Source organism: Amphibalanus amphitrite, unplaced genomic scaffold, assembly GCF_019059575.1.
Source record: "Amphibalanus amphitrite isolate SeventyFive unplaced genomic scaffold, NRLGWU_Aamphi_draft 000584F_arrow, whole genome shotgun sequence".
In the NCBI taxonomy this organism is placed as follows: domain Eukaryota; kingdom Metazoa; phylum Arthropoda; class Thecostraca; order Balanomorpha; family Balanidae; genus Amphibalanus; species Amphibalanus amphitrite.
The window spans coordinates 330,746-358,422 of record NW_024882078.1 but is presented as its reverse complement, the minus strand read 5'-3'; the positions used below and the strand labels follow the sequence as shown (position 1 = coordinate 358,422).

At 50.2% G+C, this 27,677-nt stretch overlaps 1 protein-coding gene across 1 annotated transcript; it reads right to left on the bottom strand.

Annotated features, from left to right (window-relative positions):
• Nucleotides 1-11,542: 11,542 nt before the first annotated feature.
• On the bottom strand, nucleotides 11,543-26,006 carry LOC122394308 (putative phosphoenolpyruvate synthase). The gene is made up of 25 exons (XM_043391089.1): nucleotides 25,695-26,006; nucleotides 24,090-24,268; nucleotides 23,500-23,635; nucleotides 23,029-23,143; nucleotides 22,519-22,731; nucleotides 21,975-22,205; nucleotides 21,713-21,837; nucleotides 21,232-21,385; nucleotides 20,674-21,000; nucleotides 20,348-20,475; nucleotides 19,760-20,043; nucleotides 19,397-19,514; nucleotides 19,095-19,246; nucleotides 17,893-18,020; nucleotides 17,398-17,572; nucleotides 16,989-17,159; nucleotides 16,359-16,584; nucleotides 16,010-16,101; nucleotides 15,693-15,848; nucleotides 14,366-14,526; nucleotides 13,940-14,047; nucleotides 13,629-13,748; nucleotides 13,263-13,470; nucleotides 12,782-12,959; nucleotides 11,543-12,565 (listed from the first exon to the last, which is right to left on the bottom strand). Exons 1-25 carry the CDS (start codon nucleotides 25,792-25,794, stop codon nucleotides 11,880-11,882), a joined length of 4,671 nt encoding a protein of 1,556 aa, XP_043247024.1. The 5' UTR covers nucleotides 25,795-26,006; the 3' UTR covers nucleotides 11,543-11,879.
• Nucleotides 26,007-27,677: the final 1,671 nt, after the last annotated feature.

The window sequence follows — 27,677 nt, the reverse complement described above, 5'->3', positions numbered from 1 at the left end:
CGCCTCCTGGCTCCGACGATGACCGTTTGAGCGACTGCTGGTCTGTTACCCGTCTCAACGGGATGGATTCAATCCCTTGGGGTGGCACGCTAGTCGAATCCGTTCCGTCGTCTCCATGTTCAGGATGTTTAAATCCTTTTTCTCCACGCCTCTACACCTTGATCCGGGCTGCACGGGCAATTTCGTCCCATGCGAGTAGCTCCACATCTCATAGGCGGCGGAACGAGGGGGCACCGTGCACCCTTTGATTTTGACATTTTAACATAAGCCCTATGAGCGTTGCATGGAAAGAATAAGACCAAAAGTCGCCCCCCCCCTTAATTGAAGGTGTTTCGCCGCCACTGCCACATGTGGAGCAGGACCGTAGCCGGGTGCGGTGGGTGTCAGGGGGCTGGGTGGTCTGTCTACTGGAGGGGCTCAGCCCCGGTGACTCACCAAAGTCCCCGCCCAGACCAGTGTCTCCCTCCCCCTAATTCCTAGTATCCTTCCATCTCTGAAATAGTTTCATTAGACCGAAAGAACAAGCTTCAAACGAACAAACGAAGAAAGGCACACTACTCGGCGATCTGCTCATACCAACGTCCTCTCTTATTAGTTCAACAAGCCTGTAACAGTCCAGTCTCAATAGACCGAATGGTCAGACTTAGTCAAACAAACGAATAACACCGGTAAGTGTTCGGTTGACTGTTTCGCAATGAGTGTGGACGACGGGGCAGACGAGAGAAATAATTAGATGATCAGCAACGACTGAAGACAAAGCTTCACAGTAGGCATAATCAGCTGCCCTGCACGTATTTACATCTATGCGATACAGGACTGAACATCTTTTTGCATGGCAGTATGATAGTGATTCATATTGTTTACAAGATACGATACACCTATTATTTGTCTTATATGCAGACTAGACAGATCCCAGCCCTCAACTAAATAATTTACCGATACCTATCTACCACCATTGAACTATGTCCCTATCTCCAGCACAAATTCCGACCCCCTAAGCCGGACCCGAGGTCTGGCGAGAAGCCCGGCCCTGAGTCCGAGCCCGTGCTCAGCCAGAGCTCCATCCCTATCCTCGTGCCCCGTGTCTCGTGCCCCCCGGGTCGCCCGATTACCGCTGACACGGCACACTCAGTCAGCTCGGCCCGACACCAGAGGCCGTGTCTCCGCGGCGCGGCCAGTCCGGCGTCCAAACACGACTGGATACAGTCGAGCCCCGCGAGCACCTATCTGCACCCTGCGGGGGAGGGGAGGGGTGACACATACCCCAGGTACCCCCGTCCAGGCGTCAATGAGGCGGCCTCTGCCGTCTGTTTATAGTTCACGGTGGACGATGTGGGCCCAGTGACGGGGATGGTCACAAGGCATGTCGACTCAATCCCCAGGGAGCGCCCCGAAGACGCTGGAGCGATGGCCTGTCAGCCTGCCTGCATTTTTAGCATTTCTTGGCTGCTATAATAAACTGCTGTATTTTTTTCATTTTCAACAGTTGTAATTTCGAGCTCATTATTATCTTTTCCAAAAGACTTATACCTACTTTTGATGCAATGTCATTCCTGTTACAATAAAAGTGTCCCGTATATAATCACTGTACGCCGTTTGGGAGCCGTTTAGAGGTCGGATCAGATTTTTTACGTGTGTCTGAGCACGGGTCCTTCATGACCTTATCATGCATGATTTCCGTACATTAGAAAAAGTCAGCCCCAGGCCATTTATAGTTAGGTCACGAGGTCATGTCAGGTGACCTTACATCAGGAAAATGTAAATGCTTGCCCTGGCGGCACCCATTAATTGAGCGATGCAGTTCTAAACTTTTATCGATCTATAAGAGTATCAGGAATCAGGATGTTTGAAACGCTTATCTCGGACTTAAATATTGGTTACAGGTCAATTTTAGGTCAATTTTGAAACCTCTTCATAGCAAGCCAAGGGTAGGTACCAAATGAGACTGCGCCCGTTTCGAACGTTTAAACTAATCGCCTTTATCGCTTGGTATGAGCAAATTTAGTACGGACTTGGAAAAGTACTCTTGTGATCACGTTGATGTCATAACAGGTCATAAAAAGGTCACCAGCATTTCTGCGACGTTTTTACTAAACATATTCCAAAGAGATCAAAGTAGCTTAGGCGAAGTTGCATCATAGGTAGCATGGATATTGACCCGGTGATGTGGATAATTTTTCACCGGGCAGTGACCTTGTTCATGTTCAATCTTTAAAGTCTTACTTTCAAATCTTAAAGCTGAATTTTACGGTTTTAATGTCAAATTACAAATGATTCCATGTTTCCCTTAGTGCTGGAACATGGTGCTAACGTTTTTTTTTTTTTGGTGCAAAAAAAATTCTGAAAAAAAAAACTCCACAAAACGTCTATTTTGACGGTATTTTGTGATTTGAAGAACAGACCGTTGACCCTTAGTCAAATATACGGACACATTCGTAAAAGATATACCTATGTATTATGTAGGTATAGACATTGTATGTACATATAGCTTCCTCGTGGATGGTTCTTCAAAAATACTACTAACCACTCAAATAAATGCACGCCAGCAATAACCGCGTCATGACAAATCTATTTTTATTCATCATTAAAACATACATGCAGTCCATTGCGTTGCCCCATTACTGTCCAGTGCATGTCCAAGTGCGGAGCTCGTTCGCTACGAGTTTCTCGACATAGTTCAGCCACAGTACCAGCACCCAGTTATCAGAACGCCAGTTCAGTGCCATTGCGGCGCAACAGCTGCCTGGCTGCCACGTTGCACCGCGAGGCACCAGCGCGGCGGGGCACGTGGCTCTGACCAGAACTGCGCGCCGCCTGGCCTGCCACTGCTCCCAGGCGCGAGCCGCGTGCTGGGGGTGGCCGGCCGGCCGGCCCCTGGGGCTCGACTGTAGCCGGGGCGCCGCGCTGACACTGTCCAGCTGCGGTCAGCTGGGCAGGCCGCCGCGGGCACGGCAGTGTCCTCCAGTACTCTGTGACAGGTCTGGGCCGACCGCGAGCGCCGCGGACGACGGGGGGCGATACGGCGGCGGCGCCAGCGACGAAAAGAAGTCTCCGATCGTCGGAGCTGGAGACCGCGCTCTGTCTGCTCGGAGCGGAAGGTCAAGACCAGGGAGGCAGCTGAACAAGGTGAGAATCCGGAGATAAGAGAAACAACAGCGGGATCCAGTCACGAGCTCATCATGGAAAGGCATGAAGCAAAACAGACCTCTTGGCCTACCCGGAAAGAGCGTCCTATAGAGCCACCGGTCGGGAATAAACTCGTCTCTGATGAAAGTGGTTGAGCTCTGATTGGTGTGGTTATGGGGTGAATCGCTGTGGAGAGAATCGATTATTTTACGGATGCCGTCCTTTTGTATTTTCAAAAACAAAACAAAAACAATGGTAAGGGCTCATTTTGAGGTCAGTGACAAAAGTCATGTGAATTTTCATTTAAAACGTCGCATACCCATTTGTTCGTGCATTTCGAGAGGATAGTGGACGCGATATAAGCAAACTCGGTTGCATGACGGATTTTCTCGTTTATTGCTTCCAACTTTATTTTATGAATAATTTATTTGAACTCTTGTTACTTCTCTCTCTCTCTCTCTCTCTCTCTCTCTCTCTCTCTCTCTCTCTCTCTCTCTCTCTCTCTCTCTCTCTCTCTCTCTCTCTCTCTCTCTCTCTCTCTCTCTCTCTCTCTCTCTCTCTCTCTCTCTCTCTTCTCTCTCTCTCTTCTCTCTCTCTCTTCTCTCTCTCTTCTCTCTCTCTTCTCTCTCTCTCTCTCTTCTCTCTCTCTCTCTCTCTCTCTCTCTCTCTCTCTCTCTCTCTCTCTCTCTCTCTCTCTCTCTCTCTCTCTCTCTCTCATCCCCTGTCCCCGCTGTGCCCTCCCCACTTTTCTCTCTCCCCACCGCCTCCCCAGAGATAAGACAGCCACCTGTGCATTTCCCATCCGATGCCACATGGGAACTCGACACCTGAACAAACCGACTGGGAACTGAGCGCCGACGCGACGTGTGGAGTGCGACGCGTGGCACTCTCACCCGAGGTGACCTCCCAGCGCGTCGGACGGTCCCGCGGGGCGGTGGCCGAGTTCCCAGCTCTCATAACGCGACCCATCCCTGTCCTCACTCAGCCAGGTCCTTGTGAAACAAGAGAGTCGGGTGAGACAGCAGGTCCCCTGCTGACCGCAGCCCCCGGGTCCACCCCCATTCATATCGTCTCTTGACCCAACCCCCGCGATCAGACGCGACCCCCTCCCCCGACCTCCGGCCGTCGCGACCCGGATGACCCGCCCGAACCGGACACGACGCGCCGAGAGGGAGTGTGTCAGCGGGGGCGGTGACAGGGTGCGGCGGACGCCCTATCTAATCGTGGCGGGACGAGCAGGGAGGGTGCCGCTCAGGTGGCCGGCTGTTATCAATACCGCCAGTCACCAACAGTGGTGGCGGGGGCAGCTGAGGGGCTATCGGCCCAGACGGACACCGCGTGGGAGGCGCACACAGTGTGGTCCGCGCCGCTCCGAGCATCCTCGCAGGAGACGGCACGGGAGACGACTGGAGACAGGAGAACATTACCCACGAGCAGTATCAAGCGAACGAGTGGCTGAGCCTGAGAGAGATTCGCCAGGGAAGCGTCCCAGCGTCATGAAGACCCAAGATATTGGCCGCGACTAGTCCATTGGACATCGTTTGTTTTTGCGGAGCCTTGCAAAGGTGAGAGTTCAGATCTTCATTGGTTGTATCCGACACAACCTGTCACCTGTGAGTAGGTGCGGTCATGTCAGGTTAGTGGATGGTGGAGAGTCCCGTTTTATGGCACGTTGTGTAACGAATGACCGTAAGTAACAGGTAATTTAATTTGTTGATTTTCCGTTTTATGCATAAGATCATTTGCTTCTGGTGTTAATTATGTATAGCACTATCAGTTATAATCCACTTAATGTCACTGTAACATGGTATTATACGCTTAACGAGCAAGCCGCGACTAGCCATGTAACAGTGATAGTACATGTGTCTACATGTTTGTTTTAAGCGTAAAAGTTAACATTCGTTATAATTAATAGGCCAGAATATTTATTCCGAAATAAGCTACCGCTCATACACCTCATAACTAAATATTTGTCTCAAAGCTTCTTGGTTCTGGGTGGATATTTCAATACTTGCTTTAAACGATAGAATGATGCTAAACATCGACATTCCATCATCGAACATTTTTATTTTGAGAAATTACAAATGACAAGTAATGGTGCGATAACAAACCACCCAAAATATAACATGTGGTTGCTTAATCCTGTGTCTCGCATTTTGTCATGTATGGTCGGTTAGTACAGCAAATTAATATGACAAACTCAGAAATAATTGGTTGAGGATGTATGGTTCCTTTCACAGTGCATCGAATTCTTCTCTGTCGACTACCGTCCATCACCGTTTCTCATCGCATCACCAGACTACCCGGTCACTTGAGTTAAGAGAGCAAAGGATACATTTGATTACTTTGTTCGTTTGGCTCAAGTTACTAGGGCGGTCAGTTCAACGAGAGGCTGAGCAAGAAAATGATCGCCTTGCTTCCGATAGTTATCAAAGTTGGGTGCCAGCCGATGCATTTGCTGTTCATAAGTAACATATTTTCCTGGTATGCTTGAGTCATTAGGTATGTTGTTCGGGTCATGTAAAACGCTCCAAAAGAGAGTTAATTAATGAATATGCATTCCCATTCGCCAAGAAGAAAATACTTACTTAGCATGCGACATTATTTGTACAGCTACGGATAGCTAGTTATGAGAAGCGGAAATGGGACATACATACTGCAAAATTGCTTATCGGATGCTTGATTATTTTCATGCCATCGCCACGCCATGTATGGATCGCTGTAAATACATACATGCGTACATACAGATTTAATGCGTATTAATATCTGAGTTGCGGTACAAGCTCAAAGCAAACTCTGGCTCTGTACAACGTCGTTACCATTCAGCAAACAGTTATTTAAGCGCAACTTTTCCGTGTCCCCAGGCTGAAACTGACGCATTTTTCCCCATTGCCCCCTGTAATAACGCGCATTAGCACGCAGAGTACGGACATATTCCAGTTATCCGGCACAGCATGCATTTAGGAGCCCGCCGCTGCTGTCCGGCACAGCATACATTCAGGCGCCCATCGCTGCCTTGCGGCACAGCATACCTGCAGGCGCGCACCGCTGCCTTGCGGCACAGCATACCTTCAGGCGCCCATCGCTGCTGCCATCTAGCGGCCGCCACAGGTAATGTATTCATATGCTTCACTACCAGCTTTTTGCTTCGTAAATCAGCTGTTTAAGTTGAACATCGCAAATTATCTTAAGTGTGATCAAACTTAAACCTTTTAAAGCTATGCATGAAAATGAAAGCTAGTTAAATAACCGTTCCTGTATGGTACTTATTACGGAGCGAGCGAAGCGAGCGTAGTCTTTCCTTAGATTAACGGAAATTTCTGAGTATGAGCGGCCGGCCGGCCGGCCGGCCGTGGTCACGCTTTTGCGAGGCTTATATCTCAGCAACCACTTGACCGATTTACACGCGGTAATTTTTGTAGGGTAGCTTCATTCCTTCTACCAAGTATTGGACTATTCCCGATGCATGTGGGTGACCCCTTATGCACGTGCCACGTGCAAAACGAAGAGGTGTCACTTTTGTAATTGTTGCAATATCTCGGTAACTACTTGGCCGATTGCGCTGAAAGTTGGCATGTAGGTAGGCACCCACTAGGCACTGCATATCCATGTGCCAGAGTTGGGGTGCTGCTGCACGTGCGCACGTGCAGGGGTCGTTTCCAGATCTCGAGAACGGCTCGGCCGATTGCGCTCAAATTTGGTACACGGATAGGGACCGGTTAGTAGGGTGCCGTGCACAAGTCAGTTGGGACCCATTTTGCACGTGCGCACGTGCAGGGTGCCGCTTCCAGATCTCGAGAACGGCTGGGCCGATTGTGCCCAAATTTGGCACATCGCTAGAGACCGGTTAGTAGGGTGCCGTGCACAAGTCAGTTGGAGGTACCCCCTCGCAATTTCGCACGTGCAAGGCCCACCCTCTCGCTCGCTCCGTTAGTCGCCCCAAAAGGCGTTATACTGGTAGAGTTCCTACGTAAATATGGCTTACAGTTGCATTCGGTGCCTCAAACACTTAAATGATATGTGTCATGTCAGTCACTTCATTTACACGTTGGGTAAAAATGTTTCTAAACCACCATTGGTGCCTGATTGAAGCACTTGATACTGGTCGCTATAAGTTCATGACTGGCAGACGGATCAATTTCGGAGGGACGCCATTTGAAAATTAGGCAATTGTTGGATAAATGACTAGCCACCTCTTTCTATGTGCTACATTAACCCTCGCACCGACGGGGGGGCGGATATCCGCCCCCCCTGAGGTTTTTCGCGAATAGCAGGAAAACCGCGGCGCGTAGCGCCGCGAAATTTGGTATGACTATAACCTCATCAATTTTACACATGGTGTGCAAGTTTGAACCTCCTACCTTTTAAGGTCAGGTCACCAGGTCACTTTGAATGACCCAACCCCAAGTCACTTTTTTGCAACTTTGTCACCGTGCCAGAGCTACAGTAGAAGTCGGAGGCCTTTGAAAGTCGCAGGATATTATTAGGTCATTAGTAGCTACAATTTGTATATCTCGGAATTTTGATATCGGTAACCTAAGGTCAGGTCAATTTCGCGACCTCCCCATTATAAGTCAATGGGGGAAAAATCAACTCCCTGTTTTTACCACTAAAACGGGTCGGAATGGCCCCATATACCATACATGACTTCATATACGATCAACCTTCACTACCTTGAGGTCTGTTTTGCTGTTGGGCAGCTGTGAGGTCATGTGACGTCATCAAAGGTCACCAAAGGTTTTTGGCCAATAACTCCGTACAGGAACAAGATACAGACGCGTGGATGGTCTCATTGTGTTCAGCTCGTCAAGACGCATCGAATGATATACATGATGACCTCGAGGTCACGTGACCTGAGGTCAACCTTTGACCTTGACCTTTCGAGGTCAACATATATATCATTCGATGCGGATTGACGAGAGGATCACGATGATGCCCTTAGTTTGTTCCTATCTTGACTAATTCGAAAGTTATTCGAGAAAAAAAACTACATATCTAGCGCCGCCATTTTGATTTTTTCGACCCCTGTGACGTCATCTTTGACCTGACCTGAAAATGACCTTAGTAAAAATTGTAGATCTTGGCCGTGCGTATCCGATGCCGTTTACCGCTTGTCGCTATCTTGCTTCGTTCTCGAGATCTCAGGGGGGGGGGCGGTCATCCGCCCCCCCCCCGTCGGTGCGAGGTTGGCGCAGACCCCCGTCGGTGCGCGGGTTAAATAACTCCAAAGTATTAGGAAAATCCTGCTAGAATGTTTTTAACTAATTAGTTACGGTGAACACTGTCTGTACTTTGAAATCGGTGTAAATAAACATTGCAAGGTTCTCATGGGGGGGGGGGGATGGAGAGGTCGCAAAAATGACCTGACCTTAGGTCACAGATATAAAAATCCGATAAATATGTTTCATACATACTGTTACTCATATCAATCGATGGAAGTTTCAAAGGGATCGTTCAGTCGGTGTAGCTATAGCGAGCCTTTTCCTTTTTTCGGAGGTATAGTCACTTGACCTAACCTGGTGACTTGACCTTGAACGACCTGGGTCTGTAATTTTCACAACATGTGCAGAAATGATGTATGAACAGGTGTACCAAAAACGAGTTGGTGATTATTAAATGACTTGAGCAGATATGTTATTCTATTTATGTTCTTAATCGTTAGATAGATAAAAGACATTTCTCACTTTGGCAAAGAGTTCCATGATTTATTACATTCTCCTCGGCGCCATTATACACGTTGGTGCGTTTGAATCGCAACACGGTCCGGCAGAAACATTATAACCGCGGTATGACGGGCACCTCTCCACCTCATGCCCGCTCCGCAGTGACGTCGAGTCGGCACCACTGGCTCGCAGTGGTCCACTGCGACGCCACCGACTCAGAGGAGTGACGTCATTCTCTGAGATGACGTCACGAGCTCAGATACGTTGGTTGGCCTTGGCGCCTGCTCCGATTGCCCGCCCTGGCTGGCTGGATGCCTCGAATTTACTCGGAGACCGCCAGGTTTCAAATGTAATGCTCAACTCCGCCGCCGCCGTCGGGCATTTCCTTTGTTCTTGTCGTGTCCGCACGATGCCGACACGTCTTTTTGTAAGTCCTTTTTGGTAGCCGTCTTTCTCCGCGGTAGGCTTTCCCTTTAACCCTTCCCAGTCAGTCGGGTGTGGTAGAGCCGTGGGATCGAATCCGATCGGGGCTGATTGGTCTGTCTGACTCTGACCCTTTTGACAATGTTTAGCACAGCATTCCCAGGAAATATTGGTGTATACATACAGGCCGTATTCATGGCAAATCCCATAATGAGCAGTAGATGAGCCCAATGCAGCTTTTGAAATCCATTTAAGATTCAGTTCGCAATGTCCACGAAACCATTGTGAAAAGCCAGCATTTCAAGAAAAAACCCACAATGAGGCCTAAGGATGAGGAACTTATTCTAGAGTAAGCCAAAAATACAAAGCACTGGTTAGGCACCAAAAATACAATTGACGTTTTTAGCGCGTTAACCAAACTTATCACAAAAAATGTTCACGATTAAGAATGGAACAGAAATAGCACATACAGAAATAACTACCACAACTATATAGCTAAAAACAATGTTATGTCTAGACGTAAAAACAGGCATTCTTACCTATTTCGACAGATTTAAAGTCTCCCTTTAACCTCACTTGATTAACGCTACACAGTACTGGATAAGAAAACGAGACACGATAGATTTTTAATAAGTAACTTTTTGAAAGAATGACCGAGTAGTAAAGTAATCTTGAATGCACATATGGCCTCTTCGTCGTTAAATACGATCTTACGAGTATTATATCTTATAGATCCATGATGTGTTCGACGTTATGGTCGGAGACCATTTTTTACACCAAGAATATTCTCGATACAAACACGTACTGGCGCTGCATAGTTCTCTGGTCCAGCACTGTAAACATAGCCTCATTTCTGGGGTGTGTTTACCTTTGCAGCAGGCGACTTTATTTCGACATCCAGCGGCAATATATACCTACTGCACTCATAGGGGCAGCAGCTGGGATGGTTCTCTCTGGACACGCAGTACGCTGGCGCCCTCAACGACGCCTTTGTGTGCCTGTCTTATCTAGGGAACTGTGGTGTTTGCTGTCACGCTGGCTCTGTCTGATGATACCCAGCATACACGTGCTGTGTTCCCATGCGCTAGATTCAAATTTAGATCGCCATCTTACGAGTCAGGTGGAAACGAACCCACTGAACACTGTTCGTGTTATGCGGTCATAAATCAGGCTGTCTTTTTTATTATGAAGAGCACTATAGAGAACTGTGCCATGTGCATTTTTGAACGGGAAATACGCCTTATACGAGTATTCGTGGTAGGCGCGCAATCCGAAGAGCAATCTATGCTCGAGAGTCATCTCGGGGAAGCTGGAGGCAAACCGTTGGGTCACTGACCGGTGACTATCCAATTATCCATATCCAACCGAGTTAAACAAAGATAAATGACAAACATGGGGGCAAAACTACCGCCGAGAAATAGTGAGATGACAGCCCACGGCCGCCGTCCTGGTTAACTTTTCTATCTCTAGCTTGTCCAGGACAGCATCGGAAAGAATGGCCCTCATTCGAGGTAAGATGTCTTAGACTGATGCATCAAGCGTTATCCAACACTGCTTTGTTTGACTATGTAATCAGGGCTGATACCTACGCTGTCATGCTTTCTAACACTTGTTCAAGTGTCTTTATCATTCACTTGCGTGAGTGTATTGATATAGTGGGTTACACACAATAAGTCGGTGGTATTCTAAAGCAGGCATGCTCAATGGTAAAACCTGAGAGAGCTCATAAATCGAAATGCTCGTACATGATGTTGATGGTTATCAAACAATATTGTTTGAAGCAAAAGTACCGAGAATGGTCTAACGAGAAACACCTCATGTTGCAATTCCGATGAATCTAACTATGTTTTAACATTTGTTAAGCCTTGCGACATAGCCAAACCTATCAAATATTTTCTAATAAGTGAGGGCGTAGTTACGGGATTCATCGTATAGACGTGTCCGTATATGTTTGGAGCCGAGTGGCTGCTGGTGACGGGACGCACCACTCGGGCCCTTGGACGGACATGCCGGCCGCGGCTCGCCGCCACCGGTAAATATTTATCCAATTGCGCCGGGCGCAGCTCCGAGTGTAAACAGAGCGGGGTGGACAGGCCTGGCGTCGTCTGGGGCCGACTGACCGGCGCTGTGGTCGGCCTGGGCGCCCGACAGACGGGGAGAGCTCCACTGACCACTGCACCGCCGGAGCGGCATGAAGATAGTTGACTCTGACTGATGCGCCGTCCTGCAAACTCCTTGTAACCGTGATTGCATAAAGTGGTGCGGATTGAAATGTAGCGTCATAGACCATCGTTAGAGCAAACTCCGATCAACAAAAAAAAAAACATTGGTATATTGCATAAACTCCATATATTCATTTACTATATGCGATAATAACTCTTCATCAACATGGTACTTTATACCTATTCATTTCCATCAACGAACAAGTACTTGAGCAGAATCAAAATATTCGCAGATCGCATTTAATTAGCCGTACCGTTCTCAGTCTGTCATGGCATCCGATAAAACAAAGCCCATTTTGATAGACATGCGCCAGGCACCACACCTGGCTATATGGCATCATTAGATCCCTATTCATAGCTTAACACCCTCATAAATAACATCATATTTCACTAAGTTCCAGGCAGAGTAGCGAGGCATCTTGAAGATGTCGAGTGGAGCTACCTGTCACTCTCTAAGCTGCTTTGGCATGTCTTCTGTCGCTTCAGCCTGAGAGTTAGGCACCCCAGCTTGAGGCTTGGATGTTTGAGACTGAGGTTCGGGCTTGACATCAGGTTTGAGCGTTCGAGGCTGAGGTGTGGGAGTGTCAGTCTGAGGTCTGGACGCTTCAGTCTGAGGTCTAGGAGTATCCACATGAGGTTTGTGTGTCCCAGCCTGAAGTTGTGGCGTAGAAGCTTGAGACTTAGGCGTTTGTACCTGAGGCTTGGGCGTCTCAGCCTGAGGTTTCGGCATCTCGGTCTGAGGCTTGGGCGTCTTAGCTTCAGACACGGATGTGTTAGCTTCAGGTTTTGGGGTCTCAGCTTGAAGCTTGGGCGTAGCAGGTTGCGGTTTGGGCGTCTCTGCCCAAGACTTTGGCGTTTCAGTCTGAGGCTTGGGTGTCTTAGGTTCAGACTTGGGCGTCTTAGCTTCAGATTTAGACGTCTCAGCTTGAGGCTTAGGTGTCTTATCCTGAGCCTTGGGCGTCTCTACCTGAGGTTTGGGCGTCTCAGCCTGAGGCTTGGGTGTAGGCTTCTCGGGCTCACGTCTGGGCGTATCAGCCTGAGTTTTGGTTTTCCCGCTATCCTCAGACTCCGGTTTGGCAGACGCGATTCGAGTGATAGTGCCGAGCGCGCCGTCCAGAATCACCGTGTCCCCTGAAATAGGTCAGGAAAAATGTGAAGTGGTACGAAAATGCACAAACAAGGTAAGAGAAAAAAATGTCGGCCATTCTGCCTAAAGCATCGCTAACGTACCATTTATGAACTAGGCCTAAAGAATCATTTGTTTAGAGCATGGGATCGATGAATGCAAAAAGCAGTCACTTCCCCTTCGCACCACACACTATCCGCCTCTCCCATCCCTCCACTGACCTGACTGGAAGGCGTCGGTGGCGCCGGTGGCGCCGACCACACAGGGCAGGCCGTACTCGCGCGCCACCACGGCGCCGTGCGAGATGAGTCCCCCCAGCTCGGTCACCACGCCGCCCAGCACCGGGAAGTACGGGCTCCAGCCGATGTCCGTCGCGTGCGTGATCAGAATGTCGTCCCGCTGAGGGCGAGAGGCTCGGAGGTCAGCGGGGCTGGTGGATCGAGGGGTTCAGACTTTCAAAGGGTTGTGAGACAGATTAGCCTTCTTTTTGTATTCTGCGTGTTTCTCCCTTTCTCTCGACTAGCTATCTTCACATCTCTCTTCACACTCATGTTCTAAGAACTTCATCCTTCTACTTCTTCGTGCAAAAACTGATACATCAGGAATATGCGATTCGGAAACAACATAACGCGCCTAATATCAGCTGCAATGCCTCACAGTACCCCAATTCCACCCTTTCCGACACCTGCACTACTCCCTCACCTGAATCTGAGCGGCGTCAGCGATGCAGCGTGCTACCCGGGCCGTGCCCTGCACCCGACCCTGGCAGACGGGGGTGCCCCTGACCACCACCAGACCGTCGGCGCTGCGGACCGGCTCCTGGACCGGCAGCGGCCGGGGGATGCCGCGGATCACCTCGACGAACTTGAGCTGGTTCAGCTTGGGCAGCAGCCGACGTCGACGAGAGGCTCTGAAGATTCATGATGAGGGTGCCAGTGAATAAGTGAGGCAGATGGAACCACCGAAATAGTGCGAAAAGATGCGAGCAATCAAGGCCTATACTTATATCATTGACACAAAAACACGGACGGCTTATGACACAAACAATGAAGAAGAGCTTCGACTGACTTGATGACGATGGCCGGTGACCTGGTATCCAGCAGGTTCTGCAGCTCGCGCAGCGTCAGGAAGTGAACCAGCTCGGCGTCCGGCAGCCGGCCTTCGTGGACCATCAGCTGACCCAGGCGCCTGAAGAAAGTAAGATATTGAGGGTACATTAACGAAGGCTTAACATTTATCTGTCGCTTATTTTTCTAAAATTGTAGGCAACCAACAACTGAGACATACTTATAGCAAGAAGAGTGATGAGTAAACATCAAAATTGATATCGACTCAAACTACGTCTCAACACCGACGCACGCGGAGAGTCGCAGCATTACCTGAAGGCCAGCCGGAACTGGTGATGGACGCGCACCAGCAGAGACTTGGTGCACTCCCTGCGTACCACGCTCTGTCGTACGTACGGCAGGAGGAACGCCAGCCCCTTCCTAAGGAAGCAGACACGTGTACGTCACACTCGGGACAGCAGCAGGGCGTGAGACGACACGTCAAACCTCGAAAGCTAAGTAAGCTTTTTTGAAATCTTTACACCGGAATGAAGCCATCGACATAATCCACCAGCAACCATGAAACATCACATTTGGGAGAAAAAGACGAAACACCAGACCACGTAATCTTGAGTAGCTTAATCTGAAAACCTCTAAGTCGCAATGATATTTAGGAGTATCATCACATTACACCAACAAGCACATGCTTAACGAGCTATCCTATTTAACTAGTTGACGTTTGTCACCGTCACCACTGACCTACTGCGGCTGGAGACGGTCACCTTCAGCTGGTCCAGCGCCTGCGTCACGTCCACCTCCGCCTTGCTGTCCTCCAGGGAGTCGGCGTTCTTCACCATGGTCTGCAGCGTCGCCACCAGCGGCCGCGGGTCCAGCTCCCACGGCGTCGACAGCATGTCCATCTGCAGCGGGAGCGGGAGGTGAGAACAGTCCCCGGTTAGTCGCGGTAGTCAAATGGTGGTACTGGTTACGGTGGTGAATTTGAAGTAAAGTTTACAAAACCAGTAAAACGCCTTTTGGGCGAAGAACGAGCGAGCGAGATAGTGAGCCCTGCACGTGCGGAAGGGCGAGAGGGTGCTTCCAACGGGCTTGCGCAAAGCACCCTTCTAACTGGTCGCTAGCGGTGTGCCAAATTTGAACGCAATCGGCCCAGCCGTTCCTGAGATCTGGAAGCGGCATTCTGCACGTGCGCACGTGCAAACGGGGTCCAAAATGACTTTTGCACGGCACCCTACTAACTGGTCCCCAACCGTGTACCAAATTTGAGCGCAATCGGCCCAGCCGTTCTCGAGATCTGGAAACGCCCCTTGCACGTGCGCACGCGCAGTAGCACCCTAACCGCAACACATGAGAATGCATTGCCTGGTGGGTGCCTACCTGTATGCCAAGTTTCAGCGAAATCGCCCCAGTAATTACCGAGTTACTGAAATGGGAACAAATTTGGCACCTCTTATTGTTGTATTTTGCACGTGCACTGGGGATGACCCACATGCATCAAGAGTATCCTATTTTGGGTAGAAGGGATGCTGCTACCCTATAAAAATTACCGCAAGTCAATCGCCCAAGCGGCTGCTGAGATATGAGCCTCTCAAAATCACTACTTTTGCAAAACAGCTTGAACACCCTTGACTTTTCACGTGGCACGTGCCACGACGGTCATTGAGATGCATCAAAAGTTGTCAATTGCGGGGTAGAAGGGATGGGGCTACCCAACAAAAAAGACCGCAGGCCAATCGGTCCAGCGGTTACTGAGATATAAGCCTCTCAAAAGCGTTACAGGCCGGGCCGGGCCGGGCCGCTCATACTGAGATTTTTCCGTTATATTGAAAAGACTCACTTCGCTCGCTGCGCTCGCTCGCTCGTAATAACTTATGCCTGATAAGTTTTCCCATTGGCTTAGTTAATCTGCCCGGACGTATGTATATTATATCCCACGCACCTCTGCGGAAAATATTGGAGTTAGCTCGGCTGAAAACTAAAGAGAGTGACGACACGAGCAGGCATGAAACAAGATCATGTATCTTATACGGTAATGATGGGCGATTTAGAGCAAGAACATGCTGCTCACCTCGGCAACCGCCCGATGACCGTGGGTGGCCAGAAAGTCTTTGAACGTGACGGCGACCACGGTGTGCTTGGTCTTCAGCCAGACGAGTGCCTCCTCCGGCGAGGCGGAGACAAACTCGTCGGCGTCCCCGGTAGCGGCAATCAGCCGCGACAGGCGCTGTACAGAGTGTGGGGTCAGCGGGTCAGCTAGGCGAGTGAAGACGGAGGGTCAGAGGGTGAGCCACGTGAATAGCTCAAATGCTTTGTGACTGTCCTGATTAAAATTGTTCTGCATTTGTAATACGGGAAATCCTGCACGATAAAAGTTTTTCCTCTTACCTTCAGGGACGATGGAACCTCGGCCGATTCAGCGCCGCTACAGCTCGAGAGGAGCACAGCGAAGCTCGAGAACATGTCTTGGTCCCACGCGTCTGAAAATGCATCGACATTTAGCATTGACAGTCTTTCATGCAAAAGTTTGATTTCTTTGGACATACGTGATGAATGAACTGAGGTTCTTGAACGTTAGGGTCGGGCATGACTGTGACAGAATGCCGTCCTGAGTATCTAACTCTGACCAAGTTTAGCTTCTCTGTGGCAGACAGGGACTATCCCGAGTCCTGCAGTCTCTACCCAGTCCCTTTCAGGTTCCGTCCCTGTCCGTCCCGGTCCCGTCCCGGGCGCTCACTCTGTCCGTTCTCGGAGAGTGTGACCAGCAGCGCGATCTGCAGCATGTTGCCGGTGGTCGTGCAGAACATGTGGTCCTCAGTGATCTGTTTGAGCTGCGGCAGCTGGCCACAGATGTGGCGGAACAGCTGCTGGGCCGTCCGACTCCTCTGGCCGTCCGTGTTGATCCTGAACCTGCCGAACTGCTCCTGAGCACGCTTCACCAGTCCGCTGCAGCCCCACGCCAGCTGCGGACCAGAGGTAGTGAGGAGTGAGAAATAGGAGGTTCTTCAGCTCTCTTGGCCGGTTCCTTTTCGAGATATTTATTTGACGAGTGGATATGAAGACTCATGCTAAGTGAAGAGAAATGTGCTAACATCATGAGCATATACAGGGCATGTGATAACTGTGGGGGATTGGCAAACATGAGCGCTGAACGTCTTCACATGGCCAGACACACTCGACTTAGCTATCCAACCGGTTCGTGGCGAGACTTCATGCTGCAAAGTGCAGGAAATCACCGTCAGTAGTATATACGCAATAGTTAGAATCGAACACCCAGCCTGTATATTTATCATTTGTTGCGTGGCTTATCAGCCTGGAATTAACAGCGCTAAAACATTGGGCCCTGATCGCCACCAGCATCCCTTACCCTTGCAGCCGAGATCTGCTGGTGGATGCTGGAATAGCGGCTGAGCACGCCGTAGCGGCGGATGGCCGTGGCTCTGGCCTCTTTCAGGTCCACCAGGTGGCCGAATATGGTCATGGCAGAAGCCCTCTCGACGTCATCCTCCTCCCACGACTGCACAGAAGACATGAACGTCTGCCGATGAGGACATTTAGTTAGCAGCTTCGGGAACTCGCGGATGGTCAAAACACGGAAAGAATCGCGTGAATGGCAAACGTAGCTATTTGTATGCACTATAGGTAGACAAAAAATAACATTGACGCCTAACTAAATGGTTATGTCTAAGTCCAACCGTAAAACGGGGAAACCGCAAATCAAGAACTGTAAAAGGTAAAAACGTATAGTGGGACTAAGACGCCTTCACCGAACCCACCCTTGTGACGTCGATCATGTATCGGAAGTGTGTGATAGGGAAGTACTGGCCGGCGTAGGGCGGACACGGGTTCTCTACTCCCATCAAGAAGGCGCGCAGCGTGTCCGAAACGATCTCCATGCCCCGAGCAATGGTGTCCATAGACAGCGGGCTGATGGCGTTCGGCAGCACCTCGCTGTCGGCGAGACCGGCCGGTCAGAGGAGGGTGCAGGGGGGGGGGGGGGTGACGTGGAAAGGGGAAGGGAGTAAAATTGGAAATGAGTTTGAAAACTTAGAGCTTACACTAAAAACGTCATCAATAGTATACCGGTACTTTTAATAAAATATTATGAACTGCTCTTCAACTCACCGTAAACATCAATTCGCTGATGTTCACGAACTACTTAAAGTTACACCTCCCTTACGTTATCTTCCCCCACCCGGTTAAGAATCGATCCCTCCCCTCTCCGCCTCACGACAATCACTGCAGGAGTGTATCGGAGTCGCCTTACTGACCCGGTGTTGGCACCCGTGATGCACTCGTGATCCGTGAGCAGCGCCGCGTCGTGCTCGTGAGTCAGCTCCAGTTCCGACCAGCCGGCCAGAGACGTCACCGGACGGGACTGCAGCAGGAATATCTGGTCCTGTTCGGGCAGGGAAGGGTGCGTTATCGACATCACGTGGTGAAGACAACTGAATCTCATACGGAGAGTGCAATCGCAAGTCACATAACTGTTGTTCCATGATCCATCACATAACAGTCAGTGAACGAAATACCTATCGTAACTGATTCCTAAAACGATCAATTTCATTGACTGATGTCCTCTGACTGTAAAAGCCGCTAGAAATTTGCATCAAGCAGTGTCTGCTTATTCAGACGTGTATTGCGGCACAGCCTAACAGTTAGACATGTATTGCGGCACAGTCTAACAGCTAGCCGGGCTCAACAGCTTAGCAAACAGGTGCGTATTGCGGCACAGCCTACCAGTCAGACGTGTACTGAGGCACAACCTAACAGGCAGACGTGTATTGCGGCACAGTCTACCAGCCAGAGGTGTTTTGCGGCACAGTCTAACAGCTAGACGTGCATTATAAGAGCATACCAAACAGGTGCATATTGCGGCACAGCCTACCAGTCAGGCTGTATTGCGGCACAGTGTACCAGCCTGGCGTGTATTGCGTTACAGTCTACCAGCCAATAGTGTTTTGCGGACCACCCAATCAGACATGCGTGTACGGCGGCACAGCCTAACAGGCAGACGTGTATTGCGGCACAGCCTACCAGCCAGAGGTGTTTTGCGGTACAGTATGTGACTCAGGCGTGCATTGCGGTACAGTCTACCGACCAGACGTGTATTGCAGCACAGTCTGATTGTCAGAGTGTATTGCAGCACAGCCTAGCTTGCTGCTTTTTTCTGTTTTCTGTTTTGTTGTTTTAGGGCAATTGCTGCGGTAATGTTTACATGGCTCGGTCGTCCGTATTTCAATAAATCTGGGAGTAAGGAAGTTTTGTGTCGCATATAATGACACAAATCTTGCCATCGTTCCAACAAACATCACTATGTAAATATAAAATAAATCACATAACCAAAAGTAACTATATTTAATCCGTCCTGTCTACCTACCTGCCTGCTTGCCTACCTGATCGTCTGACAGCGGGCCTGCCGGCCTGGCGGAGTATCTGGCTTTCTGACCGTCTGACTGTCTGACTGACTGACCTTTGAGATGGCCCACTCGACGTCTCGCGGTCCTCCGAAGGCGCTCTCCAGCTGGACTCCGATTCTGGCCAGCCGGAGGGCGGCCGAGTCGGACAGACATCCGGCGGCGGCGGCGCTGGAGTCGATCGGAACCTCCGCAGTGCCGCCGGCCGCTGACAAAGGCACATGATTCAGATTCAGTGAATTGGGCTGTGTGTGTAGGAGCTAACAATCAGTTTTAAGGTACGGTAAATGTAATAGCGCTCCGTAATGTTTCAATAACGCTACATCCAGAAGATATTCAGTGTAGCAAATTATCTTACCAGTCATCACCGTTTGGACTTGCTTCGTTCCAAGCTGGCGGCCGGAGACGGCCAGTTCATCAGTGTGAGACCGACTCACTGTGATCGTGTCGGGATCAACCTTGGCCGAGACGACACTCTGGAAACAATCGTAAAAACGCTAAAATTATGCAATAAACACAACCTTATGGCAAAGAGATCAAGTGTACGACAGCCAAAGGGATAACATGCACTGAATTTATTTGCGATGAAAGCATTATTAAAAACAAAAGATGCTCGATTGTTACTCAAGCAACAATTAAACATCCGTTATAAAAACGGCATTTCTTTCTAACAAATACCACGTCTGTTTTCTCCCGCCGCCTTATCGGTCTGTTCACTAACCTCTCCGAGTCCGTAGCTGGCCGTGATGCTGATCTGGGACGGGTCGCCGGTGACCGGGTCACGAGTGAACATGACCCCGCTGACCTCTGAGGCCACCATCTGCTGCACCACCACGGCCATTCCCGGGTGGATGTGCTGCCCGTGCTGGCGGCGGTACTGTACCGAGTGCGGCGCGAACAGCGAGCCCCAGCACTGCGCCAGGCCGGCCCGGAGCTGGTCCCGGCCCCGACAGCCAAGGACTGTGGCGTTCTGACCGGCCGAGGAGAGCTCCTCGCCGTCCTCACCTGGGAGAGAGGGAGGGGAGGGCTTAGACGGGTGCATAAGAAACGGTGGATGACTCGGCGTTCAATTTTATCGTTTGCCAATCGAGCGTGACACCAAAGCCAATAAACTTATTTTCGTTGAAAAATGTCATATTGGTTCCAGGTAAATGACTGTGAGTGCAATATCCCTCAAAAACATCGTAAAAAGTCATTTGTTAAACAAGAACGCTATGCAAGGAACCTGAAGAAAAAACAATTCGACACTCGTAAGTAATACGAGGAATAGCTAATAATATAGACATTGTTCTGTTCGACTTTATTTTACCTAGTGCCGACGATCTCACGGCGAAGCGCATTTCGGGCCAGGTCTTTCCGAACTGCTCCTCCAGCAGCGCCTCCAGCTCATCTATGATCTGCTGGCTGACCGGTGTGTTCTGTATTTCCTGAACGGTGCTGGAAATGGCAGCGTAAGGCGGTGAGGTGAGGCAGAATGGAAGGCTTAGGTCGCTGGTATGAGCTGGGATTCCTAAACATTAGAATAAGATCTACCGGCCGCCACAAAGCTGTCACCCATCTGTTACACAACTGTAACAGACCTGTCACCGACCTGCCATAAAACTACCGCACACTTGTCACAGACCCAGGACTCACCTGTCACAGACCTGGCTGAGGTCGCCCTCCTCCAGTCCGGCCGACACCCTCACCACCCGTTCGGCGGCGCGCCGCAGCGCTGGCTGGTGCTGCAGCTGGTGACGGTAGCCCTCAGCCGTCACCACTGCGCCGCGCGGCACCACCACCTCGGCCAGGTCGAGCTCGGTCAGCAGCGCCAGCGAGCACGCCTTGCCACCGACCAGCGCCTCGCAGCGGCACGCCGGGTCGGAGAGGGACACCACGCGGCGCGGCTCGACGGCAGAGAGCTCCGAGCCGACCAGCAGAGGGAGGGAGATCTCCGGTCGCAGCGGGCACGGACCCGAGTAGCTGCAGGTACAGAAACGGTCAGAGGAGTGGATATCATCGAATGATTTAGACGGATAACATGGCATCGAGAAACTTGAGCCCCGGGTCCGGGTCTAAATCTAATTATTTCAACTCATACCGGCCAACATCATAGGGACACCATATGCCTAGACAGTATCAATCTATAATCATCAGACAGGAACATCATATAGCCACGGGAATCAATATTCCATCCTGTCGTTCTTTTATTACCGGTATCCGAACTCCAGGATGGCGGTGCCCTGGACTCCATCTAGGCAGGTATCCGCCACCTGTAGTTTGTTGATCCACCGCCAGGGGCGCTCGGAGAAGGACGAGATCGGACTGCCTGTCGCTATGCATGCAATAGCGTGCTCCTTTTTGCCATCTATGGAAGAGACATTAGTTATATTGAATTCGTATTCATCGGAGGTTCGAAGGATCTGGCATTTTCAAATCACGCCCATAGATGGCGCTAGCGGTAGTCGCCTGGAGTGATGCTGTACCGCAATGCTTATCAATAGATTGAACGACTTGGGGCGGCCTTCGATGTCTAATCACACAAGGTACAGCACTATCCAATAACTTCCCTCGTTCTGAATTATTATATTGCCTAACCAGTAATCATATGCCATTTTCCACATAAAGGAAGGCTCGAGCCCCCGAGTATGTAGGTAAAACCGTGGCGCCATCGGATCCTGACAGATTGACTGACCGGAGAAGATGACATTGAAGATGCTGGGAATGTCGCCCTCCTCGGCCAGGTCTGGAAGACTGATGTTGCAGGACTTGATCGGTGACATGTGCAAGTTGGCTCCCATGTACACGCCGTACACCAAGCTGCAAAACAGCAAACACCATGATAAATCATGATAACACTAGCCTACAAATATAGTGACTTGAGTATACAAATTACGAAGAAATATTTCAATGAAGATGAGCTCTCCCGGTCAGCTGTGAGGCTCCTCCAAACTCACTGTGAAATGCCGCCGCGCCAGCTGTCGGCAGCGAGCAGCAGCTGACTGCCGTCGGCCATCCGCGCCTGCAGGCGCAGACTGCGGTGTCGAGGCGCCGCCTGTGGCCCCTCGCCGTCCGACCAGCGGTGCTGGCGCGGGCCGCGCAGAAACACCTCCTCAGGGGCGGCCCCGGCCACCGTCAGCTGGCCGCGCATACAGCCGAACTGGGCGTAACCGTCCAGGGAGAACGACCTGCGGGGTGAGGGGTGCAGCGGCGTAAGGGAGGTATGAAACCCTCCGTCATCGAACGTATATATTGACTGTGATGGGAAATTGTCAGAAAAGCTTGGTACCACTAAATAACAGCAAGTCTGTAAGCTTTGTTATGACTTTTTGCCTTGCAGCTATTCCTTTTCCCTGTACTTGAGTATGCAAAATACTTTTCATAAGACGTCACTATTTTGTAGAAGGGCCTTTCATAATTTCTCATTCTGGTAGGTACGTACGTGTACGTATACGGATAATTTTGTCTGTTGATTAGCGCCGCACATCACGTCTCGCTCACCCCATGAGTGAGAGGAACTCGGGCGTCCAGAGCTCGCAGGCCACCGCTCTGGCCATCAGGTCAGTCTCGCACTCTCGCAGGTCACAGGGTGCCGAGAGGGGCTGCCAGAGCAGGCTGAACTGCATCGGCACCAGCTCCCCGGCGGAGGGGGACGCGTAGGTGGCGCCAGCGTCACCCGCCTCCTCCGGGCCCTCCTGAGAGGCCACACAGCGGCTGGGGACGGAGAACAAAGGGTGAGGGTGACGTGAGGGTGAGTAATTTAGTCCGAAGACTCCGCACACGATGGTGGATAGCAACATACTTTTGCATATTTACGATTAACAAAATCGCCAGTATCCGAGCATAAGCAAGCACAACAGGCTTCTAATGGACTAATGATAAGATATCGAAAGGACATAGATCGACGACACGTAGTGGCGTTCGGTGTTTGATGCACGAAGTCATTCCATGATCCTTCTTTTTCCTTTCCACCCGTCTCCCATCTCGTAACCATGTCTCGTCCCGACTGACCGCAGCTGGCCGCGGTAGCTGATCCTCCAGAGCCTCATGGGCAGCACACACTCGATAGCCAACGCCCCGGCCCGCCAGCCGCTGCCAGTGTTGTAGATGGTCGTATCCGGCATACCTGAGAGTACGGCACGAATTATTGGCCGAAATAACGAGATGTGGTATGGAGGCTGAATTGGAGCAGGTCGAACTAGCACGTATCTACACTAGAGGTGCCATGGAGAAACACGATATCAAAGGTATTCGTTATGTGTGGCAATTGCCGAGTCACAACGCTGACTCGATTTTTACTTTTAGGACGTGTCCACTAGCTAGCTTAGTCTAGGAGTGAAAGGATTGGATTTCACCGAGCACTCCCACACAGCTTATCTTGCGTATGAGCTGAGACATAGTTTTCAGCCAGGATCCTGAGACGGCAAAATAGCTCGGGAGCTGAGCTATACATAGTGTGCCGTTGGCAGTTGCAGCTCTCACCGGGCAACTGGTAGAGCTGGCCGTTGACCTGCAGCAGCAGCAGCAGCTCCGTCTCCCGTCCGGTGCGCCGCACCAGGCGAATCAGCAGCTGCCGGCCCTCACAGTCGCTCCCAAAGAACGTGATGCCGTCATGGGACTGCACAACAGGCGCGGAACGGGCATAATCGTGTAAGATATGCAATCGATAAAATGCAAGATATGAAATAAAATGCACGATGATGTCATTTAAAAATTAAAGCCGTTTTTGACAGGAACTCACGGTTGAAATAATTACTACCGTCATGGATCACGCCATCTCACAGAAGTACATCTGTGCATCCATCTCCCTGGGACAGGTCGACCTGACAAGTTTTCTAGGTATGCCTTTTTTCGTGTCACTGTTAAGCATCACATCTACTTTGTGGAAAATGGATGGGTTTGTAGGCATTGATGTAGCCTTTAATAGCAGTATCACATGGAGCGTCATTGTGGCTAAAAAAAAACGCATTTTGTTTCAGAGCCGTCCTAGCTTCCCGGCAGCAACGGCAGCCCAGCAGCCACGGAGAGGGGTGCGAGTCGCCGACCGGGCTCGACCCGACCAGTCGCCCTACCTCGGGCTCTGCCAGCGGCCGGAGGCTCTCCGCGTCTTCATCCTCTGGGCTGGGCACGAAGCTCTGCTTCACGTAGTCGTCCGCGTACAAGTTGTAGTTGTTGACGCGTGGAGAGCGCCGAAGGCGCACAAACTGGAAGTGTGCCCTCGCCAATAGACGTTTCAGGCTGTAGCATATGCCTGTGAAGTGTGAAACGCGTTGTACTATGACATTCACGGTATTACAGCACTGCAATAGCCGCGTATGAAAAATCGAAGTAAGGCAAATGATAGGTAATTTCCTGGGAACTTTCAAATTTGCATTTATCTCTGAAATAAGTCCTAACACTGATATAGAGTCACGAAATCACAGTATTTTTGGTTTCACGCAGTCTTGCATACGATGTTATAGGTCAGCGACCTGATGCGCCCATGGGGAATGAGGTAGCTTGTTCAGAGGTGTACAATTAAATGAAAAGGTTAGTTTGAGCAAAAATCGAATTCCCTATCTCAAACATATTTTGGTAAACCACCAATAAACAATCAGTGGCCGGTGGCGTCACCAACCCCTTTTTTATCGGCCGGCGACAGGAATGTTATTAATTTTGTCATATTTTATCACGGTGAGCCCAATCAAATAATATATATTAACACATGGTTTCCCGTGTGTAAATGGTTTTAACGCACGACGTGGATGGATTGGAGCACGAGTGTGTTAATGCACGAGTGAAACGAGTGCATTAACGCACAAGTGCTCCATTCCATCCACGAGTGCGTTAAAACCATTTATGCACGGAAACCATGTGTTAAACTAATTAATACATGCTTTACGGTGCGAATTTAAATGAAAATTAAACCTAGTCCATGCCACTAAAAAGGGCCCTTTATGGGAAATCTTAGAATAAAGTCAATGACCCTTCCGAAAAACTTCAGTCGAGAAAGTCATCACTGCACGCGCGTGCACCAATTTAAATTGGTGCACGGCTACCTTCGAATTAACGCACGGTTAATCTCCAGTGAACGCACCGTAAAGTATGTATTAATAAGTAATAAGTATGTATATTACGTCGCACGCTCCACGCTATCAGTGTTCAATGCTCATGATGATTTAGTGCAATCTTAATCGCTCTAAGATTGTGTTTACGCTAGCCTTAGGTATATGTAGGGCAATTAGAGCGCTGCACACATGCTTTCGTGGAAGTTCGCTTCCGTAAACATTGGAGCACCAAAACCCAGCCTGATCCTAACTCTTCTTATATAAACGTGTAGTTAGATGCGGATTTGTGCACATTCTATCGAAATACAACGGAGTTTTGCACATAAATGATATTTTAGAGGTCTTTTAGAGGTCCCAATGAATCAAAAGATCTGCATTTTCACGGACGGGGTATATGCAGGCTATATCGAACCAAAAGTCATCCTAAATTGCAAATTTTACTCAAATAAAGCCAGATACTTCTTCCCTGGAGATATCGAATTTAATGTCCACGACTTTAATCGAAAGGCGGAAGGACGAACTAAATAAAACAGAAAATCCCAGTCTATAACGATCACCCATTACCTGCTATACATCGGAAAACCCCTGGACTGGTACGGCCGCTGAGAGCCGCTGCCGACCGTCACTCACCTGGCTGAGTGTAAACTCCACATCGCTTGTATTTCTTCTCCAGGTACCCGAGAACGACCAGCACGGCCAGCGCCAGGAGCGCAGTCCAAATCAGCCACATCGCCGGCCCCACTCCGTCCGTACACGGCCGGTACCGTTATAGAGCTCACTGCACCCGTCACCGGTCCGCCGCACCCCGTGCACCCCTCGGCAGGTCGCCACACCCACTGCACCCGCCGCGAGCCGCTCCACGTCAGCCGAGCACAGGGCAGGTCCGCAGAGACAGCCAGAACGGCGCTATCGCGGCCGTCTGCTGCCCTCTCGAACAGCCAGATAGCGGGTGCTCGGCGCGAGCTCTGGCCCGGGTCTCCTCAAAACGGTCCGGCGAGAGGTCAAGGTCCAACGGCCCCGGTCGGCCGGTTCAACTCGGTCATCGTGCTGAGACGGTACAGAGTCAGCCGGCCGAGGAGACCGCCACCGGCCCAGCGACTCGTCGGCGCGACTGACGGCGCGAGACCGGCGTGCCAAGGCCCTGGCACGGCTCCAGGCGCGATTCGGTGGTTTGTTTTGGTGCCTAAACACTAAACAGCACGATGTTATTTTGCTACGTCGTTTGTGTGAGTGCATTGAGTTCAGCTCGTGTTGTCCGTGCATTATCAGATGTTGTTAGACATCAACGAATGTAGTGCACCCTACCTATCAGGTGGCTGTGGCCATATAATGGTGGGATGGGAGGCTGTGAGGATCGCCCACATACCGCGGGACTGAATTACATGGTTGCTATCCAACGTACGAATATAAAAAAAAAAAATGATGCACTGGGTGGCTTTGCGGAAAGTCTTTTTGGGCGTGCTGCGTGTGCACTGCTTTGATATCAATTGCCTGGCAGATAAATCATAAATAAGATAGATAACCAATCAAAATGTCATTGAATGCCCTTTAAGTGCTTTGCTTTCCGTACGCCTAAGGCTGTGTGGATTCGCCATGTACCCTGAACTAGCGTGGGGCAAACAATGCCAGATAACCAGATCGTGGTCTATCGGCTTTTATCATTGAGTAGCGAATGCATTGCCTCACCTTCAGAAAAGAAAGATATGATAACGGTGACAGACCTAACGTAGCAAATAGGTACTTTGTTTCTAGCGGATAGCATGTTCCTGTACGGGCTGCCTTTGGTTTGCAGATTTGTGGTGTGAGGCGAATATTTGCCCCACAAGTTAGAGTACAGCGTCAACCAAGGTCATCTATGTTGAAACCGAGCCAAAGTACAGTTCCTCTCGAGTAACTGAGGCAAATGATGGGGCAGCGTGTCCTGCAGAGTCCCGAGACCTCGCTGTATTCACTTGACCCGTTCGGAGCAATAGTCACCACTCACCGTACTTTATCGCTAGTCATACCTCTCTCAGTTCCATGAGCGTGAGACAGGTCCCGGGCTGAGCTCGCAGTCTCGACTCGCAACGAGATTCGATTTCTGGTGGCTCAGCAGCGCGTCAGAAGACCACACCTTAAGTGTGCCCCATTCTGCATGCAGTAGAGACTAGAGAGCAACGTTGCAATGCTGGAGACCCAACAGCCGCATTGAACACGCATTGCACTACTGATCAAACACAAGACAGCTCATAGGTATGTTACCCGGGGAGGATAGTGGGCAATACGACCACTGACGAATGACTAAATAGTAACTATGGCAATTTATCTAGTTGTTGAGTGATCATGGGTGCGCTGATCCACTTGACACGGGCCGACCGCCGCCCATACATACGTCCGCTGTTAAGCGTGGATTGACTCGCCACAATACTTAATCATACGGACTGAAACCTGAAACCGACTACACTCAGAAGTTAACGTCCGAAATCAAAGGCCCGGGGCCACTTAGACGACCCGAGTCAAATAAATGAAATCTGGTGCTGTTCTGAAACAATAGTTGTGACATTTGATGTGACTTTCCGAACTCTTTCATCAATTATGCACCGAAATATAGACAGATTTATTTAGACAGATGAC

Bases quoted from the DNA above. Each gene is read 5' to 3' on its own strand.
- LOC122394308 (XM_043391089.1), bottom strand. From the start codon at position 25,794: ATGTGGCTGATTTGGACTGCGCTCCTGGCGCTGGCCGTGCTGGTCGTT. The intron at 20,044-20,347 runs GTAAAATAAAGT...CCTCTCTCCCAG, and splicing joins CGTGAGATCGTCGGCACTAG to GTGAGGACGGCGAGGAGCTC. The intron at 14,527-15,692 runs GTGAGCAGCATG...CTCCCGCTGCAG, and splicing joins GTCATCGGGCGGTTGCCGAG to ATGGACATGCTGTCGACGCC.